The sequence below is a fragment of the Neohortaea acidophila genome (genome assembly GCF_010093505.1).
Source record: "Neohortaea acidophila strain CBS 113389 unplaced genomic scaffold BDY17scaffold_13, whole genome shotgun sequence".
Lineage (NCBI taxonomy): Eukaryota > Fungi > Ascomycota > Dothideomycetes > Mycosphaerellales > Teratosphaeriaceae > Neohortaea > Neohortaea acidophila.
In genome coordinates, this window is record NW_022985522.1 from 626307 (window position 1) to 645473 (window position 19167).

Sequence of the window (19167 nt, forward strand, 5' to 3'; positions counted from 1 at the left end):
GTTTATCCGTACTTTGAGCGCGGCGTAGGGCGCTTCTATTTGTTTTGAGGATTCAGGGAGGGTGGAGTAAGGGCTTGGTCTGAGGACTGGGAGTAATTGGGTCCAGAGGAGACCAAGGGCAGATCAACTAGAGGCTTCTCGTGCTTGTATCATAGAGCAACGCGCACTCGGTACCTCAACTATCTACCGAGCCATCAAAATTCATATCCCAGGCCGGGAATTGGTACGACATGTCGTCCAGATTCAGCGGGTAGTTGGGATCCATAAACGTGCCGAAGACATCGTCCATGTTGTCGAACAGCGCAATCCCGTTCTCCGCCGCCTGCGCATTCCCCACCACCGAGCCATCACCCTCCACCACTGCTCCCGGCGTAGCCAGATTCCCGCCTTGCTCCGTCGTAGGTGCCTCCGTTCGCTCCCCAGGTCGAGCACCGAAATCAGCCACACACGCTGAAGGAGGGAGGATCAGATCCCCCGGCGGGGCATCAGCCTCTGCATCATCGCCTCGAACGCCTTGCCCATACGTCCGCGGGACGCGATACGATGCCAAACTAGGCGCGCGATCCAATTGATCGAGCACCTTCTTCGCCAGCGTGGCCATGATATCCGCGGAACTCCACGTGCGCCGCAGTTTGCTCAGTAACGCACAGCAGGTTCGGAAATCCTCGCGGGCGTCGGCTTGCTGGTGCTCGAGTTGGGATTGGCGGAGGTGCTGGTAGGAAACGGAGAGAGCGAGGGAGACAGCGTAGGGCAGGATGGGAAAGGGATGTAGTGCCGTGGGAGGAGAAGTAGAAGATGCCGGGCCGGTGAGGAGGCGCACGACTTCGATTGCGCAGAGGCGTTGGCGGATGCTGGAGCCGATTCCTCGGGGCACGGCGCGGAAGCCGCGCGTGCGGTGCGAGAGGATGCCGACGCTGAGGTAGAAGAGGTGGATGGTGGCGAGGATGGAGGCGCTGAGGCCCCAGCCGCCGACTTCGTCGATTATCTCTTCCAGGCCTGGGTAGTCGCCTTCCCAGCCTGTGGCGTCTGTGTCGCTTGTTGGACGGTAGAAGTCGATGACTTTGTTGAGGAGTTGCGCCACGCGTAGCCACGCTTCGAATGCAGGGAATCCGCTCGAGCCTGGTGGGAAGTCTTCGATGGCAATGTCGCGGTCGCCCATGATGACTGGACGACTATTGGTCACGGCATTAGTGCGATCCATAGCCCATAGACACCAGAAGAGGCGTTTCATCTCCGCTTCTTTGCCCACAGAGCCGGTGATGGCAAGGTGCAGGCCGAGGGTCTGCGCGTGATGCATGGCTTGGGCAATATGCATCGACGCTTCTTCTTGGCCATCCGGGCCTTGCGTGTGCAGAGAGGTGAGAGCGAGAATGCGGATGAGGGTGATTTTGTTGGTTGGCGGTGTACTTTTGAGGGCTTTAGTGATGGTGTGGTGAAGCGTGTTGCTGAAGCGGCGCGCGGATACGGTGGTGCTGGTTGAAGAGGAGTTGGCGGAGTCCGTGAGTTTGAGGTGCGGCACGGCGCTGGTGTCTTTGGCTGCGACGAGACACATGGCGTTGATGAGGATCTCAGGAGCAGTGTTGTTTTTCCACTCGCGCCGAAAGTCCTGCTCGGAGAGCAAAGGCAGGATAGGATGGATTTTAGTAAAGTAGATCTCGATCAAAGGCGGGATGACGGTGGGATGCGGCTTTTGCGTGCGTTGCGACACGGCTTCTGCAGGAGAAGTGAGGGCCTCCCATTCTTTGCGGTCAATCCAAAGGCCAATATCATCGTTGGGTTGTCGGCGGCGGAGATCTGCATTCGGCACAGGACGGTCGAGGAGCGTGGACTCGGGCGCGAGGTCACTGACAAAACGTGCTCGACCGCTCCCTGATGCAGATTGCGTGTGATTCAAAGGCTCATCAGTACTCGACGGCGCTTTCGTGATGTCGTCCGGAGCCGAGGCGACTGAAAAGCGAGAGGATCTCCTTCGCCAGCTGGTCGAGGAGTGCCTGCGGTCCCCGTTTCGAGACTCGTCCTGCTCAATCTGTGTGGTCTCAGGCTCCGAGTCGTCCGAGCCCATCGCGTCCGTCGTGTGTATACATCGTTTCTGCGCGTCACAATTAGCATACATCTCTTCTGTTTAACAGGCGCAGGCGTCCATGTACCTTCCGTTGTCGGCAAAAAGAGCACGCCTGCGCCAGACGTCTGCGCTTCGGCGCATCGCCAGCATATTGGTTGACGAATGTCAACTCCATGTCTCATTCGATGTTAAGTGGTGCATTGACAGCCCACGACAGGGGTCGCGTGTCTAGGCGGCTCAGAAATGCATTGATTGTGACGAGTTGGTAAGGCGTGGAGTACCGTCGGACGGTTAGACTTTGAGGTTGCATGCGCGTGCCGGAAATCCGGCCGGCGAGTGGGAGGATTGGAACCCGCGAGGCAAGCACGACAGATCACCCAGGCGGTCAAGATAAAGGACAGTCTTTTCTTCCTTTACAACAAGCAATGGCCTCTGCCATCTCCTCTTCCTTTCAGAGAGCGACATCAACACCACCGACACCATGACAGCCGCACACAAAACACAAAACATCCTCATCTTCGGCGCCACGGGTTTAATCGGGCGACACATCACCAATGCCATCCTCGACAACGCCGCTTCCTTCGCCGGCCGCATCGCAATCTTCACCTCCTCCAACACCCTCTGGACGAAATCCGACGAGATCGACGCCCTCAAAGCCCGCGGAGTGGAGATTATAGGCGGCGACATCACGTCCGCCGACGCCGTCAACGAGGCCTACACCGGCTTCGACACCGTCGTCTCCTGCGTCGGGCGTCCCGTGATTCAAAACCAGCTGCTCCTCATTCAACTCGCTGAGAGACATCCGGATGTGAAACGCTTCTTCCCCTCCGAGTACGGCACGGATATCGACTACGATGCATCGTCCGCGAGCGAGAAGCCGCATCAGCAGAAACTCAAGGTCCGCGCTGCCCTTGCCCGCGTCTCCAAGCTGCAGTACACCTACGTCGTCACTGGGCCGTACGGCGACGGCGACAGCGTGCTCTACCTCGCCGCTTCAGGGCCGGAGAACGAAGCTCGAGGGACTTTTGATGTCAAGCGGAAGCGCGCTGTATTGCTGGGCGACGGCAATGGAAGGATAAGTCTGACGACGATGAGAGATGTGGGGAAGCTGGTCGTCGCGGCGCTCCAGCATCCAGAAGAAGCACGCAATCGTGCTTTACGAGTCAACTCGTTCACCGCGACGCCCAAGGAGATTTTGGCAGAGTTCGAGCGGCAGACGGGTGGCCAGCCGTGGAGTGTGGCGTTCACGAGTCTGGCGCAGCTGGAGGAGTTGGAGCGGGAGGCGTGGGCAAAGAGCGATCCTAAAGCTGGGGGGCTCACGCTTCGGAGAATCTGGACGTCGGGAAGGACGTTGTACGACGCTAGAGACAATGGTCTCATCGGGATGGAGGATGGGGTGGAGACGCTCGAAAGTGCCGTCCGACAGGCTATCAAAGTGCAGACGGAAGTAGAGGATGAAGAATAGACGCCAGCGCTCATGTCCAAGTCGTTCAATGCGATTCGTAGCGTCATGCTACTCCTCTTTTAGATTGAGGAGTAGGTGAATCAAACTGATTGAATTTGCCGTCGGTTTCCTCGCGTACACCGCCGAACCCTCCGCCAGTGTCCAGCGGGTCTTGACAGAAGATCGACAGCAACTTGTCCGCAACATCCCTGACGGCGTCTGTCAAGGGCTGCAACGCCTTGTCCGCGATTGAAGCTCGGAAAGCGAAGCAAGTGCCTTTGTACACCTGGTGGTATATGAGCTTGAACTCCTCGTCGTTCTTGCGAGTGGCTTCGCGTTCCTCAAACGTCGTGTCTACGGCAGGCGAAGAAGCTGTAGAGTCGCTTCGTGATCTCCGACCTTTGCTCTGCGAAAGCCCGTACAGACGCATGCCTGCCATGACAATGCGGGAAATGGCATCTTTGTTCTTGCTTTCGATGTCGGTGGTAGCATCGTGCAGATTGTTCACACTTTGTACACGCGAGAGTGTGGACTTCTTCGGTGCGGGCTGGGCAGCTGTTGCAGGTCTGGACGGTCCCAGGCTCGGAGACCGCGAGTGGGGCCTCGACTGCAGGGAAATGCTGCCAGAACGCCGATGCTGTAGAGTTGGAATCTGTGAATCGGTTGTTCGATTGGCGGCGGCGGCAGAGACACCTTCTCCTCCCTTTCGTCGAGCCTTCTTCCGCCGTTCATTGGCTTCGTCGAAGACGTCGTTAGCGCTTTTCCGCTTGCGAACTGGTGGTTGATGGACAGGTGCTTCGACGGGCGCGAACGCTGGAGGCAGGAACTTTGCCTCAATCTCAGTCTTCTCGGCAGTGGGCGATGCTGGCGGTGACGGACCATCCTCAGGAGGGCGGTAAAGTAGATCGGAGGAGAGCGGTAAAGCGAATAGTTTCAGTTCACTACCAGGCCGTGGCTTCCCTTCGTCGACAGCTGTAATGGAAGGGGAGGAGGGTGGCGGAGTGGGTGGACATTGTCGAGCCTCCACGTTAGACACATAGAAGAGAAGTTCCGTCACTCGAGGCGCCTTGGGCTGGCCATCATCATCAATTTGAGGCACAGCGACCAGAATCCCTGGTGGAGAGTCCGTTGATACCACTTCCCACCATGGACGGGTTGGATCATCGGGTTGTGTCCGTAGAAGTGCATCGCGGAACCAAGTTTGCGTCTCCTCGTGTGATGTATACACCCGGGACGGACTGCCTAATGCGATGTGCAAAGGAATGCGCTGGATGTCCACGACCGAGAGGAAGCGTAAGGATATATCGTGCTGAAGAAGGCCTCCAAGCCCCAGTTTCGCCTTGGGAGCGCCGATAGTAATGCCTGAGTCGGGTGTCAGTAGCGCAGTAGTGGAGAGGTGAGCAACACATACCATCGATCTTCGCTCCGTCGTCTAGTATTATTCTGCAGTCCGACTCCATGATGACATGGAATTGGGTTCCAATCGTCGTTCCTCGTACGCGGTTGGAAGACGCGCTGAGTTGGTCCGTGCGTCGCGGTCGTGACTAAGCCTTTCTCATCTTCCGCCGCTCAACTTGCTGCCTCACCTACTGCTCTGATTCAGTATTGGATCAAGACTCTGTCGCAAAATCTTGTACTTCGTTGCAAGCGCAGGCACCAAGGTCGGGTCGCAAGATCGTTCCATCCGCCTGGGTCGGCACATGTGACATCGCGCCGTCAATCCGGACATAAACCACCCAAGACAGCCAGAACACCACCACTCATCCGTGATTACTACTGGGCCTTTCAGGCATTGACATTTTCGCCGGCATGCGATTGCGCTTTGAATAAAATCCACGATGGAGGCGAATGGCCGATCCCCTTCTGGCCAGCTGGTGCCGATTGCTTCGGCATCTCCCAGCAATCCGTCCGGAAGTGCAGCTGGCAGTTGGACGTCCAACAAGACCCCGTCGACGATGCCTTACACTTGCCAGAACTGCGCAAAACGGAAGATCAAATGCGACAAGATTGCGCCGATATGCTCCAGCTGCCGCAAGGGCAGGCTCGACTGCTTCTACCAGGCTCCTCCGCCGCGAAGACGAAAGCGCAAGCTTAGCGACGACATTAACGAAAAGGTCGCGCGTTACGAGCGCATCCTCTCAGAAAATGGACTGCTGCCGGACGATGGCGATGCTTCACCTGGACGGCGAGAGCCGGAGCGAACGACTTCCATCATGCAAGGGACCGATTTCAAAACGCCTGGCACACTCCTCTCCAAACAGGGCAAATCGCGGTACTACGACAGCAACTTCTGGCGACATATAAGGCCAGACGACATCGAGCCTGACTCCGATGAAGAAGATGAAGAAAACGAGCGGGGATTTGACGCCCAGGGAGGCGATTACTTCTCCGACCCCCTCACCGCCGCCTTCTTGGGCAGTCAGCAGCAAAACCTGCGACCATACCATCCAACATACCAAGAAGCTATGACTATGTGGAAAGCATACGTCGATAACGTGGAGCCGCTGCAGAAGATCCTGCACGTTCCGTCCACCCTCGAGCGGCTGCAAGTCATCGCACAGCAACCCGACATTGCCACAAAGGCTGACGAATCTTTGATGTTTGCCATCTACCACTTTGCCATCATCTCCCTGCCGGAAGACGACTGTGAACGGACATTTGGCCAGTCAAAAGATGCGTTGACGCAACGATACCGTGTTGCATGTCGACAGGCACTTGTGAATGCGTCCTTCTTGAAGACAAGCGAGTTGCCTGTACTTCAAGCCTTCACCCTGTACCTGATTGCGTGCAAACGCTACTATGACCCTCACACCCTGTTCGTACTGACTGGAGCGATGATGCGGATAGCGCAGCGCATGGGCATCCACCGAGATGGCAAAGGGCTCGGCTTGCCACCCTTCGAAGCGGAGATACGGCGGCGCACGTTCTATGTATGCGTGCCGTTGGAAGGCACCGCCAGTCAGATGGCGGGAAGTGAGATGGCTATTCTACCGGACAGTGCGGATGTCGACAAGCCCATGAATATCAACGACGATCAGCTGTGGCCGGGAATGACGGAGCTACCTAAGGAGCAAAGCGGTGCAACCGACATGATTGTAAGTCTTTCTTCTGCCTCCAACCTTGAGGCCTGACTTGCTGATGGCGAAGCAGTATTGTTTGACTCGAGCCACACTCGGAAGAGCGTACGTAGGACTGAGCACCGCGGCTTCGTTGCAGACCGTCGCTGCACACATCGACGCCGTGGAGCGCGAGGTGGAGGAAAAGTACATTCGCTACTGCGACATCCTCAACCCTCTCCACTTCCTCACGGTCAGCTTCGCGAGGGCTGCCATCTGCGCCATGCGCATGCGATCCCAGCTGTCCCAATTGAAGGGCTCGATCATCCCCACCGAGACGATCCAAGAATTAATACCCCTCGCCCTTCGCATCCTCGACACCGATGCAGCAGCTCACGAGACTGTGAACCTCAAAAACTTCTTCTGGCACATTGGCTCCTTCTTCGTATGGGGAAGCTTTGACTCCATCGTGTTCATCCTAACCACCCTCCGCCGCCCCGACGTCCTTTCCCGCAAGCAGATCGACGACGCATGGGACCGAATGATCCGCGCGTACAAGCATCACGACGAGCTCCTCGAGACCAAACGAGCAGTGCAGGTTGCCATTGGCCGTCTCACGCTCCGGGCGTGGAAGAGCAACCCGCCAACCAATAATTTGCCCGAGCCGGCCTTCATCGCGGCGCTGCGAACGGTGCGCAAAGTGAATCCTGATGCGCCCGTGATGGACCGGAGCAGTAGTGGTACATTGTCGTCGTTGGGCCCCTCGCCTTCGAGCGATGCGAATGCCTTGTTTGGCACGTTTTCAGACGGCACGAATCTCAATCTCGACACGGATTTCAATCTAGATACCGCGGATTGGATGTTTTGGGAGCAGGTGATTAAAGACTATCAGATGCAAGGTGGAGGGCAGCAGTGAGGTCTCGCTGGCGATGGATGTACGGCACTCTCAGGCTCCCGATCGCCAGCCTGACGTTGCGTGTAGTATAGTTTTGAAAGTCTCTCGACTCTTCGCAGGACTCGCATGTAGCATAGACCATGCGCAGGCAACAAGATAATACAGAATTAGTTCACACGCTCATGCGCGTCGTCATCGAAGCGTTGCCGATCAGCAATGTGTAGCGTGGTGCTACTGTATGGCTACCCGTTCAACCGTCAGCCGTCATCGTCCTCATCGCGAATAGAAGCCGGAAATAGAACGAGGTAGCCCTGCCCCGCTTTCCCAATGGTCGCTGGTGGGGTTAGCGCGCGCGCGCCATCCTCACCTCGCCAGGCAACCACATTCAAGCCCGACCTCCGACGCGAGAACATGGTCTCTAAAATCAACCTTATATCAAGCTGGGATTCCCTGATCTTACAAAGCTGATCGGAACTCAACTCCAAATTGTCCCTCCAAGCCTATTGCGACTTTACCCTCCGTCGCTACAATGGACCGCTATTCCGCAGACTCCAAGGCTGGGACCATGCTTAGCAGCACCCTGTCGCGAGGCTTCAGCAATGCTACGCTGCCCTCGGTCTCGGAGACGTCTACGCTTTATGCACCTCCTCCCCAATACTCCAGCAGTAGCAGTACGCGGTACTCGGAAACATACAAGGCGCCTGAGCAGCAGGCAGGATTGGAACCGGCCCGAGAAGCGCAACCAGGATTGGAACACGCTTCACAATCACAACCGGAGCCATCACAATTCCAACCACCACGACCCCAACAGCGAGAATCAAGCTTCCCCGAAGACCTCCCCGCGCGCCCGTACAAGGGCCAATCGCAAAGCTCCCGCGCCCAGCTGCGCAGCTGCTACATCTGCTCCTTCTGGCCCTCCTACAGCCCCCGGCACAACCCCGACAAGAAGACGCGCTGGCGACAAGTCGTCATGATTCTCCTCCTCATCATGGCAACGGCATTCGCGCTCTTCGATACCATGATCCTCGTCTTCAACACGGAAAACCAGGGCTACTTCGCCGCCGCCTTTGTCGTGCTCGATGTGCTTCTTCTCTGGCCGCTCGCCTGGAGCTTGGCGTTGATTGGAGATGCGGTGGGGCCTAGGAAGCTCTTTAGGTTCACGGTGGTGAGTTGCGATTGTCCCTATTCCCTTGCTTGTCGTGTTTTGAAACGGGACGGCTGACTGGCATGTGGCACGCAGGGAAGGAAGTTTTTCGATGCCGTCCTTTTCACTGCCGTCGCGCTTTACGTCCTCTTCTTTATTCTGGTGTGGGTGGCCATTTTCCTTTGGGGCTTTCAAATCGGGTGGTTGGTGATTACGCTTTTGATCATTGCCATGGGGTTCGTTGCGAAAGCGCCGAAGCATTCTCCTGGGGATGTGTGAGGCGTGGACTGGGACGACCGGCAATCACTGATGAGTCTGAGGAAATATTGCTGCTAGTTGTTGCCAATTCATTGTTGAACGACCAAATCAGTGTATCGTCATCGCTGTCGAGATAGCCGCCCGGTATCGTATGTACGTCCGCCCAGATCACGCATCTAGTCGTAATGTAAGAACCAAAAGACACACGTACGCCATTACGCTCAACGCCGTCAAGATGATGACTACATTGCCACTCGTTCGGAATCTGCGTGGTCGTAAACAACTGTCTGAACAACGCTCAAGGGAAGACGTACCGTTTTCTGCTTAGACCATCATCGCCAACTTCACTAAAAAACTGTCGATTCCCCTGCATGCGCCGAAACGCACTGACTCCCAATACCCCCGCGCCGTACACGGCAAACAAAGCGCCTAAATACATCCACTCGTTAGCACGAAGGCATGCCGGCGTGGATGAGTGAATGCCTGCACCCACCAATACTGTAAAATTCACTCGTGAAAATCTTCAGCACAATCAGCGCGAAGCTGAACTGGCTGAGACTGGTGCGGATGTAGGCGCCTTCGAAGGTGCGCTGCGCCGCGCGGATTTCGACGAGTTCGGATGGGCTGAGGATGACGGAGCGGGCGCGGTGGAGGCGTAGACGGTAGCGCGAGGCGGCGCGATGGGTCTGAGAGGTCGTTAGTGAGATGGCAGTGGTGGAGGACGTGGATGGGGTGAGCCTCTACCTCGAACATCGTCTAGGTCATCGTTGGCGCATGGCGCGTGCAATATATAGTGGTGAGGAAGGGGTGCGTTAGGTGTGGAAGAGGTATATCGTGAGCAGAATGTTTGGTTGCAGAGCTTGGCAAGGGAGCTCAAGCAGCTCTCGCCTGGGTTCGATGACCAATTTGCTTGACGGTATTCGTTGCTGGTACAATGAGATTCAAACGGTGGTGACACAAAGCGAGGTGAGGTCGTGAAGGGCGGGCCGGCGCGGTGCGGGGACCCCATCCGGCCGGCGGAGCGTCGAACCCTGGCGTCGTGAGTGCAGACCCCCTCCCCTGCATTCACTCTTTACACGACACCTTACTCCCTCTCTTTCCAGTCTCGACCCATCGACAAAATCACACCGTTTCTAGCTCATCTGTGCACCCGACTGTCCTCGGGATCGCCTTGAGGCTAGCTACCCTCCCTGGCGCACAGAAGGCCCTTGATCTCTCTCCTCTTCTCTCGACTCGGCGCGCTCTCTCTCAACACAACCGGGCATGTTTCACCAGCGACCACAATAACCGCCATGGCTGCCTCAAATGGGCTTTCCGCGCCCAGCGCCAAAACTTCCACCGCCACAAACCCTCTTCATTCTCTCACACAACCCGCAAGCGCAGGAGTCAAACGCAAACGCTCCCCCAAGCTAAACCTCAAATTCTACGCCGTCCGTGTTGGCAAAGCACCCGGCATCTACCACTCCTGGGCCGACTGCCTCGATCAAGTGCGCGGATACCCCAACGCCTCCTTCAAGTCCTTCGCCTCTCTCACCGATGCGGAGGCCTTCCTGAGCAACGGATCTGCCGCTCGGAATGGTAGTCAATCCGGCAACAACGGCAAGTTCTACGCGGTACGAGAAGGCAGGGTACCGGGAGTGTATGGAAGCTGGGCGGAGGTGTTGGAGCAAATTACGGGATGGAGGGCGCCAAAGCATAAAGTCTTCGACAGCAGGGCAGAGGCGGAGTTATTTGTCAAAGAAGGGAGGAATGCGGCCCAACAACCCCTTCCCATGGTGATGAATGGAGATACCGGGCGTTCAGACTCGCCGGATGGACCCAAGTCGAAAAAGGCAAAGACAGTAAGGAAAACCGGCGTAGAAGAGGTCTTGATCGACGGAGGAAACGAGTACGAACCCGGCACCGCGCCCCTGGCCGACGACGTCGAAGACGACTTTGAATCAGGCATCACTCTCGATCGCATCACGGGCACCGCACGCTACAAAACCGCCGCCGAGCTATCCAAAACAAGATACCAAGCCGTCGGCCCTGCTCCCAACGCCCCCATCCGCATCTACACCGACGGCTCCACGCTCTCCAACGGCCGCGTGGACTCCATCGGCGGCGTAGGCGTCTACTTCGGCCCCAAAGACCGGCGCAACATCAGCGAGCCGCTGAGCGGAAGCAAGCAGACGAACCAACGCGCCGAGCTGACCGCCATTCTGCGCGCGCTCGAAGTCGCCCCCCGCGATCGCCGCATCGTCATCCTCTCCGACTCCAACTACGCCATCAAGTGTGTGACGGAGTGGTATCAGAAATGGCGCGGCAACAATTGGGTGAATTCTGCTGGCAGGCCTGTGGAGAATCGTGACTTGACCCAGAAGGTGCTGGATATGCTCGACGAGCGTATGCGGTTGAATAAGCATCGGATGGCGAAGGAGGATTGGGACGGGGTTGGGAGTGGGCTTGGTGGAAAGGGGCCGTGGGAACGAGGTCCGGCGGGGGTGCAATTTACGTGGGTGAAGGGACATGCGAAGGATGAGGGGAATGAGGCTGCGGATGAGTTGGCTACTAGTGGGGCTAGGACTGCCCGAGAACTGGCGGAGGAGGTGGTGCTTGATTAAAGGAAGTTCTATTGGTTATGCCGACCATGATACTTTGATAGCGCGGCGTTGGCGAGCCGGCCGGGGCGCAGGCGATGACACCCGTCTACTATGGGATCTTCTAGGTCGTTAACTATCACGTCGATATCAAAATTCGCCAGACTCTGGCCATCATAGCAGTTTCAAGGTCCTTCCGATACATGCCGTTCCGCCGAACCTGGGACAAGAAAGGGAACCGTCAGCAAAAGAGTATACCTCAAGGGCCTGCTCGGTGAGGGTGGACTTACAGGGCAGTAACTCCAGCGAAGATGATGATCCCCGCATACTCCGATCCATACGCAAACTCCGAACCATGCGAATGCGTGGCCTGCAGCAACTTCTCACTAATCGGACCGGACATCAGCGACGCAATGCCCTTCCCAGTACATAGCAGGGAAATGATCAATCCCGTGTCGAAATTTGTCGAAGGGTTGCGCATAGCTTTCGCGCACCCGCTCCAATTTGCCGCGTACCCGCCGCCAGACACGCCCCAGACGACGGCGAAGACGTACATCATCGCTTGCGTGGACGTGAGGCCCCAGAAGAGAAAGAAAGCAAGTGACGACCCAACCGTCGCGACGAAAATGGCGACGGTAACGTGGAAGCGGTCGACGAGCATTCCTTGCAGAAGGTACCCTGCGCAAGCGCCGATGTTGAGCAGGCACAGGGCCAGCGGGCCGGAGAAGGCGGGGAAGCCTTGGGAGATGGCGAAGGTGGGGAGCCACAGGAGGGGCTGGAAGTAGGAAAGGCCGTTGAGCATGTTGCCTAGTTCGAAGAGCCAGAAGGGGGCGGTGCGCATGAAGGAGAGGTCGAGGGGGCGGAGGCGGCTTGTTGGTGTGATTGGGAGGCGGTTTTTCATCACCCAGGCTGCTGGTGTTGCTGTGAGGACCTGTGGCAGGGGGTCAGTGGATGACTATGGGTGGTGGATGGAAGTGTGTGATTGCCACGTGCCAGAATGACTGCCCAGACTCGCAGCGCGGTGCGGAATCCATATGACGACAACAACCAATGGAGCAGGAAGGGAAACACGGCGCCCGAGACTCCTGTACCCGTCCAGACGACTCCATACGCAATGCCCTTTCGCGCAATGAACCACTCATCAATGACGTACATCGCAGGAAAGTAAAGAGTCAGCCCGCCCACGGCATACAACACTCCTTGAGTCGCCAACAACGTCGCAGTGTTCTGGGCAAATGAAGCCGCAACGAGCGCGGCTGCCGTCACGCCAATCCCCACAAAGCTCGCAGGCCGTCGCAAACGCGGGAAACGTTGGACGAAGAGCGCCACGAGCGGAGAGGAGATGTACATGAGGCCCGAAGCCGTAGTGGAGATGGCGGCAATGCCAGCGGGGTCGGAGGCGAAGGGTTCATGTTGGCGGTAGTAGGCTTGGAAGACACCGAAGGAGTTGGGCAAGCCCCAGACTAGGGCTTCGAGCACGAAGCAGCCGAAGAGGACGAGCCAGGCGTCTTTGCCGCCGTCGGCGCGGGGGAGCGGTGCTTGATGCGTGTCTGGTTCTTGGGTGTCGGCATTTTGGGGGAGACTGGTCAGTTCGTGCGTGTCCTCTTCGCATCGCGAGAGCGTTGTGGTGGACATGATGTTGCACTGTGAGTTGGAGTGATGGAGTACGACGACTGAACACACTTTCCTCCCTTGCGGTCGATATGAAGGACGACGAATTTCGAGTCATCAATACCGTAGGGCGTGCATGTCGTCGGAGTTGGAGGCGTGCTTGGCGACTCCGTCCATCGCCAACTCCGTATCAATTGGTATTCAGTCCACAGACAGTGTCCGCCAGTGGTTCAGGACACAGATGTAAAGCGAACTACCGTCGACGAGGCTGTTGTGTTGTCCCATCTCCCGAGACCTTTCATCACATGCCGTCTCTCCCCCGCACCGCCACATCGGACCCCGGCACCGCCACATTTCCGCCCCGTAAAGCCATTCGAGCTTAATTCCACGCCGCCCTTCATCATTTGCACGCGCAGGGACGACGTCGAGGGTGTACCTTACCACTATTCGGGTCATCTGCGTTTGGGTGAATGTTCTTCCCTAGTATGCTGGTGGGGTTTGTCTTAAGGGATGCGACGCTTGCTTCCCCGATCGCTTTGCCGCGCAGTCGATGCTACAGCTGCGGAGACTTGCCTCTCTCCGATGGAATCGCGAACTCGCACGGCTCAGTAAAGCATCTGAATCTCGACACTCTCCCAAACGACCGGAGGCGGGACGATACCTTATTGCGGCGCCTGATCCGGGGGCCTCGGATTGCTTGCTGTACAGTAATCGATGTACCGTTTCCCTTCTGCACTCTGGCCCGCGGCAACCGACATCCCGGGTCGATGATCATCAAACGTCGATGCACACGACACGCGGTGGCAATCATTGTGCAACTTCCGTGCAGCCTTTCGCACCGTCGGCAGTGTTCGTCGCTGTGAACAAAGTGTCCGATGAGCCGGCGGCATGAATGAAGTCAAATCGGCCAATTAACATGCCCGCTGAATTGCGTGATCTGGCGTCATCAGCTCACCACGCAACATCGCCTTCGCCTACGCACCGCACAGTGGACCCCCAAGACATTCGCTGCGCTGCAACACGTCGCTGATGCATGACAGTGGCGCCTCTCTCGCGGTATCTCACGGCTGTTGCGGCAACATACTTTGCACACGATGTGGAAACTCCGCCATGGCGTGCGAGCCTGGCGGCGCGGCTGCCATGGGCGTTCAATCAACGCCTGCACACCTGCATCCACGACGCCTCGCGTGCGTCTAATCCGCCAAACCCTTGTTCGCCGCAGTGCCGCAGTAGACATTAGCTCCGCGCCGCTACATCATCGTGGTTTGCACGTGTGTTAGTAACAGGGATCGACATCAACGACTTCTTTGCCTTCCACTCTTCTGTCTTTCCTTTCCCTCTCCCCTTTCATTAGACTAGTCTTTGCTGTCAAGATCCTCTTTTATCATGTCGTCACACGACAGCGTCTCGGATGAGTTGGTGGACGAGGTGAAGGTTGATCCTGAAAAGGTCGGCTACAAAGATCATCCCCATCACCAACACCGCCATGAGCACTTCCACAGTGCCTCTGTTGAGGCCGAAAAGGTGCTCGGACAAGGTGGAGGCGACGCCGTCTACTTCGAATCCGGCGGTTTATTCAAACGGGCCGGCCGCGGACCAACATTCGACAATGAGAATATGTCGTCGAGATACGTCAAGCCCATTGAGACCTTCGAAGGCCTGCACCGCTGGGACCCGGACTTCGAGTGGGAGCCCAAAGAAGAGCAACGTCTGGTTCGAAAGATCAATTGGCGCATCTGTCTCTGGGTCTGCATCGCCTTCTTCTCCCTGCAATTGGACCGCGGCAACATCTCGCAAGCGCTGAGCGACAATCTGTTGAAGGACTTGGGCCTTTCCACCAACCAATACAACACTGGCCAGTCGATTTTCTACGTATGCTTTTTGTTTGCTGAGCTGCCTTCTCAGTTGATCTCCAAGAAAGTTGGTATGTGGTTGACATTGCCACTTGGCGCCGAGCGAGAGGCTGATTGATCTAGGCCCGGACAATTGGATTCCCATACAGATGGTTTCTTGGTCCCTCGTGGCCAGCTGTCAAGCATTCATGCAGAACGCCGGCGGATTCTACGCCTGCCGAGCATTCCTTGGTCTTATCGAAGGTATGAATGCTTGTTCCGCCAATGAGTTAGTGTTGGCAGTCTTCGGAGGCACATTTGCTGATCGGACGGCATCGTCGGTATAGGCGGTTTCATCCCCGACAACATTCTCTACTTGAGTTATTGGTACACCGGCGCCGAGCTGCCCATCCGTCTCGCGTTTTTCTGGGTATCCTACCAAGCCACTTCCATCGTCTCCGCTTTCCTCGCCTACGGCATCCTCCATCTCCGGGGATACGACGGCCTGGAAGGCTGGCGATGGCTTTTCGCGCTCGAGGGCACACTCACCGGCGTCATTGGCATCATCACCTACTTCTACCTGCCGCCATCGCCTTACCAGACAGCATCGCGCTTCCGAGGGAAGAATGGCTGGTTTTCAGAGCGCGAAGAGAAGATCATGGCGAATCGTATCCTGCGGGATGATCCGAGCAAGGGAACTATGCACAACCGTCAAGGCTTGTCGCTGAAGATGCTCTGGGAGTGTCTCAAGGACTACCACATGTGGCCCATCTACCTCCTCGGCTTGTCTTGGCTACTTCCCACGGTCCCCATGCAGCAGTAAGTACCGCCATCGATTCAAGGCACGCTTTAGATGCCATACTAACAAGGCGAACAGGTACATCACGCTCAACCTGCGAGCCGTGGGCTTTGGAACCTTCGAGACCAACTTGCTCACTATACCGGCCTACGTGATTTTCATCATCGGGCTTATCGTCTTCTGCTTTGCAACGGAGTACTTCAACGAGCGCTTCTTGATCTCTTCTTTGAGTCAAGTGTGGAGCTTGCCTTTGCTTATCGCTCTCGAAACGCTTCCGCCCAGTCGTTCGCCGTGGTAAGTCTTGATGCGCGACAGACGGGACGGCCGCTCGAATGCTAATTGGAACTCTGCGCAGGGTTACTTGGATCCTGACTGTGCTCGTCTTTGCCCAACCTTACGTCCATCCGGTCATTGTGGCCATCACGAGTCGAAACGCCGGCAGCGTGCGAACACGGACCGTCGCCTCTGCTCTGTATAACATGTAAGCGAAGTTTTGAGACACGACTCAGGAGACAGAAAGTGCTGATATTACGGACTTCTTCAGGATGGTGCAAGCGTCGAACATCTACGGCGCGCAGGTGAGTCTACTCCATGATACGCCATCTGTGACACTCGCGCTGACAAGAATGTCCCCCAGATCTACCGCACGGACGATGCTCCGTTGTACTACACCGGCAACAAAGTCTTGATTGGCATTTGCTGCTACAACTTCTGCTTGTTCATCTTCACCAAATGGTTCTACATTCATGTGAATCGGTAAGCGAATATTCTACCTAGAGTCGTTTGGAAATGTCCATCCATTGCTAACATGCGACCGTAGCAAACGGGAGCGCAAGTGGGGTGCTATGAGTGTGGAGGAGAAGCAGCACTACCTCGACACCACCACGGATCAGGGCAACAAGCGGCTCGATTTCCGCTTTTCTCACTGATTTGCTCCGATGAGTGAGAAGTAGAAGACCTGGCCTTGTTTGACACCATGGGCGGCGCCATTGAGGGATAGAAAGCATTACACTGGCGAATAGAGATGGGCACAAGAGATAGAAAGTCTGTACATCTTGCTGCGCAGCGATGATCGGTGTGACTCCACGCAAATGCAGACTTTGAAGCGAATTGAATCGTTTCCTAATTAGATACTGTAGAACGATGATGCAGGTCCTGCACGTTAATCGCATGGAAGCCGCGTGCTCATCATGCCCGACGTGCTTCTTGGATTCGATGTCGCCATGCGCAGCTCTACGACGACTCCACTTTTCACTCCCGAGGGGGCAAGTACAGACGGCACTTTATCAAGTACCCGAGTATTCCTCACTCATCACACATCTATTCCTTGCAAACCAGCAACGATTCGTTCGATCCGCGACGATGGCCGCGAGTGTGAACGGCCATGCTAATGGCTTGTTCTACCCGTACCCTACGACTCTGGAGCTCGAGGACAAACCAATTGATGAGATTCGGCAACTCAAAGTCGCTGTCATTGGAGCTGGGTTGTCGGGTATCACGGCTGGGATTCTTTTGCCTGCAAAAGTGCCCGGGATTCAGGTTACGATTCTTGAGAAGAATGCGGATGTCGTATGATTTAGGAGCACGTGGATGCAGTGTGGTATGTTTGCTAACGTGGTTTCAGGGTGGCACCTGGTTTGAGAACATCTACCCTGGAGTGAGGTATGTCTTCGGACTACTGTTCAGCCTCTTGGCTCGAGTGTTATGAACTGATCCTGTTCCACAGATGCGACGTTGCGGCGCACACTTACCAATCAACCTTCTCTCCAAACACGCAGTGGAGTGAGGAGTACGCGCAAGGGCCCGAGATTCTAAAGTACTGGCAAGACGTCGCCCGCAAGTACGATGTCTACTCAAAGATCCGATTCAATACGAAAGTAATGGGTGCGTATTGGGAGCCTGACGAAGCGAAGTGGCGGATAGACACCATCACGAGCGACTCGAACGAAAAGTCGAGTGCGAAGTTCGATTTCCTCGTCACCTGCCATGGATTATTCAATGCGTGGAAACTTCCCGATTATCCTGGCATCGAGCTGTACAAGGGCAAACTCATGCACTCATCGAATTGGGATCCGTCTTTCGACCCGAAAGGTAAACGTATTGCGACGATCGGAAACGGCGCGTCTGGCCTTCAAGTGACGCCCGAGGTCCGTAAGGTCGCTGCCCATGTCGACCACTACGCTCGAAGCCGTACCTGGATTGCGGGTAATTTTGGCGCAGGCCCACCTCGCCAGGACAAGCCCATCACTTTCTCCAAGGAGCAACTGGAGGAGTTCAAAGATCCGGAGAGCTATCTCAAGTTTCGAAAAGAGCGGGAAGAAGGATTCTGGCGAAACTACGATGCACAACTGGCCGACACCGAAGCCAGTCAGAAGATGAGAGGAAACTTCATTGAGCTGATGAAGAATCGACTCGAACATCCCGAGCTACTAGACGATCTAATACCCGACTTTCCGCCGCTCTGTAGACGGCTCACTCCGGGACCGGGTTATCTTGAAGCATTGTCCAAGCCGAATCTGACATTTATCCAAACTCCGATAGAGCGATTTACTGAGGACGGCATTGTCACGATGGATGGCGTCCATCGACCTGTGGAGGCGATCATCTGTTCTACGGGTGCCAATACAGACTTCGCTCCGGCATACCCCATTGTCTCTGGCTCTTACGATCTCTCCCGAGACTGGAAGCCGGGCGAACACAGCGCATATGGCTTCCCCTACACATATATCGGCATGACGACACCGCACTTTCCCAACCTGGCATTCGCACTGGGTCCAAATCAGTCCGGCAATACTGGAACACTAGTCTCGACGGTGGAGATGGTCCTGACCTACGTGGCGAAGATACTGCGCAAGATCTCCTCGCAGGGCATCAAGACCATAACTCCCTCTCAAAAAGCAGCAGACGAGTTCCTCGAGTATTGCGACACTTATTTCCCTCGAATGAACCTTAGCCGGAATTGCAGCTCTTGGTCCAACGGCGGCGTAGCTGGCGCACGTATCCATGGACACTGGCCGGGTAGCGCTGCACACGTCAGACTCGTCAGGGCCGAGCCTCGCTGGGAGGACTTCGAGTATACGTATTACCGACCGGAAAATCGCTTCGCATATTTTGGCAATGGCAAGACGAAGAAGGAATACTTGCCGGAGGCGGACATGACGAAGTACCTCCGGCTGCCCGAGCAAGACTTACGAGACCTACACGAGAGATGGTATGAGTACTAGAGACTTTGCTAGAGAGCTGACAGATCCCAATGTCACAGTTCCTTTGTTTATCCCAAGTCTTTGTGGGTGCTGTTCACCTTTCTTTGCTGTGAATTCGCATTGTCTTCTTCCATTCACACAATGGCCATTGTGAAGGTTTCATTGTGTTGCTAGGCACCTTCACCAGGGCCAGTTCAATCTATTCTTGGAGCGGTGAATGGTATTAATGTTGGCCACTTGCGATCATCCTCTGCTCTTCCCTCCCCACCTGGTCCTCACAGTCG

At 56.1% G+C, this 19167-nt stretch overlaps 11 protein-coding genes across 11 annotated transcripts; 7 read left to right on the forward strand and 4 right to left on the reverse strand.

Moving 5' to 3' along the window:
* Nucleotides 1-76: 76 nt before the first annotated feature.
* Nucleotides 77-2376, reverse strand: BDY17DRAFT_60379 (fungal-specific transcription factor domain-containing protein). The gene is made up of 2 exons (XM_033738550.1): nucleotides 2148-2376; nucleotides 77-2089 (listed from the first exon to the last, which is right to left on the reverse strand). Exons 1-2 carry the CDS (start codon nucleotides 2235-2237, stop codon nucleotides 176-178), a joined length of 2004 nt encoding a protein of 667 aa, XP_033585414.1. The 5' UTR covers nucleotides 2238-2376; the 3' UTR covers nucleotides 77-175.
* A 167-nt stretch (nucleotides 2377-2543) lies between these two features.
* On the forward strand, nucleotides 2544-3527 carry BDY17DRAFT_258286 (isoflavone reductase; the record flags this gene model as incomplete). Its single annotated transcript, XM_033731759.1, has 1 exon — nucleotides 2544-3527. One exon carries the CDS (start codon nucleotides 2544-2546, stop codon nucleotides 3525-3527), a length of 984 nt encoding a protein of 327 aa, XP_033585415.1.
* Nucleotides 3528-3570: 43 nt separating this feature from the next.
* BDY17DRAFT_328359 (uncharacterized protein) lies at nucleotides 3571-4966 on the reverse strand (the record flags this gene model as incomplete). Its single annotated transcript, XM_033737831.1, has 2 exons — nucleotides 3571-4868; nucleotides 4918-4966. The coding sequence occupies 2 exons, from the start codon at nucleotides 4964-4966 to the stop codon at nucleotides 3571-3573; spliced, it is 1347 nt and encodes a 448-aa protein (XP_033585416.1).
* A 132-nt stretch (nucleotides 4967-5098) lies between these two features.
* On the forward strand, nucleotides 5099-7636 carry BDY17DRAFT_305932 (mitogen-activated protein kinase). Its single transcript, XM_033734949.1, has 2 exons — nucleotides 5099-6601; nucleotides 6657-7636. Exons 1-2 carry the CDS (start codon nucleotides 5345-5347, stop codon nucleotides 7476-7478), a joined length of 2079 nt encoding a protein of 692 aa, XP_033585417.1. The 5' UTR covers nucleotides 5099-5344; the 3' UTR covers nucleotides 7479-7636.
* Nucleotides 7637-7766: 130 nt separating this feature from the next.
* Nucleotides 7767-9019, forward strand: BDY17DRAFT_60423 (uncharacterized protein). The gene is made up of 2 exons (XM_033738552.1): nucleotides 7767-8622; nucleotides 8698-9019. The coding sequence occupies exons 1-2, from the start codon at nucleotides 7987-7989 to the stop codon at nucleotides 8878-8880; spliced, it is 819 nt and encodes a 272-aa protein (XP_033585418.1). The 5' UTR covers nucleotides 7767-7986; the 3' UTR covers nucleotides 8881-9019.
* An 8-nt stretch (nucleotides 9020-9027) lies between these two features.
* Nucleotides 9028-9612, reverse strand: BDY17DRAFT_328362 (uncharacterized protein; the record flags this gene model as incomplete). Its single annotated transcript, XM_033737832.1, has 4 exons — nucleotides 9028-9124; nucleotides 9174-9288; nucleotides 9353-9545; nucleotides 9604-9612. 4 exons carry the CDS (start codon nucleotides 9610-9612, stop codon nucleotides 9028-9030), a joined length of 414 nt encoding a protein of 137 aa, XP_033585419.1.
* A 539-nt stretch (nucleotides 9613-10151) lies between these two features.
* On the forward strand, nucleotides 10152-11462 carry BDY17DRAFT_319449 (ribonuclease H; the record flags this gene model as incomplete). Its single annotated transcript, XM_033736278.1, has 2 exons — nucleotides 10152-10244; nucleotides 10269-11462. The coding sequence occupies 2 exons, from the start codon at nucleotides 10152-10154 to the stop codon at nucleotides 11460-11462; spliced, it is 1287 nt and encodes a 428-aa protein (XP_033585420.1).
* A 150-nt stretch (nucleotides 11463-11612) lies between these two features.
* On the reverse strand, nucleotides 11613-13073 carry BDY17DRAFT_328364 (major facilitator superfamily domain-containing protein; the record flags this gene model as incomplete). Its single annotated transcript, XM_033737833.1, has 3 exons — nucleotides 11613-11658; nucleotides 11729-12369; nucleotides 12441-13073. The coding sequence occupies 3 exons, from the start codon at nucleotides 13071-13073 to the stop codon at nucleotides 11613-11615; spliced, it is 1320 nt and encodes a 439-aa protein (XP_033585421.1).
* A 223-nt stretch (nucleotides 13074-13296) lies between these two features.
* BDY17DRAFT_60487 (uncharacterized protein) lies at nucleotides 13297-13997 on the forward strand. Its single transcript, XM_033738553.1, has one exon. It carries the CDS (start codon nucleotides 13520-13522, stop codon nucleotides 13910-13912), a length of 393 nt encoding a protein of 130 aa, XP_033585422.1. The 5' UTR covers nucleotides 13297-13519; the 3' UTR covers nucleotides 13913-13997.
* A 344-nt stretch (nucleotides 13998-14341) lies between these two features.
* On the forward strand, nucleotides 14342-16716 carry BDY17DRAFT_60402 (major facilitator superfamily domain-containing protein). Its single transcript, XM_033738551.1, has 8 exons — nucleotides 14342-14973; nucleotides 15026-15145; nucleotides 15229-15700; nucleotides 15759-15974; nucleotides 16036-16161; nucleotides 16225-16258; nucleotides 16318-16436; nucleotides 16501-16716. Exons 1-8 carry the CDS (start codon nucleotides 14436-14438, stop codon nucleotides 16607-16609), a joined length of 1734 nt encoding a protein of 577 aa, XP_033585423.1. The 5' UTR covers nucleotides 14342-14435; the 3' UTR covers nucleotides 16610-16716.
* Nucleotides 16717-16995: 279 nt separating this feature from the next.
* Nucleotides 16996-18958, forward strand: BDY17DRAFT_305945 (uncharacterized protein). The gene is made up of 3 exons (XM_033734950.1): nucleotides 16996-17249; nucleotides 17305-17342; nucleotides 17407-18958. Exons 1-3 carry the CDS (start codon nucleotides 17043-17045, stop codon nucleotides 18902-18904), a joined length of 1743 nt encoding a protein of 580 aa, XP_033585424.1. The 5' UTR covers nucleotides 16996-17042; the 3' UTR covers nucleotides 18905-18958.
* Nucleotides 18959-19167: the final 209 nt, after the last annotated feature.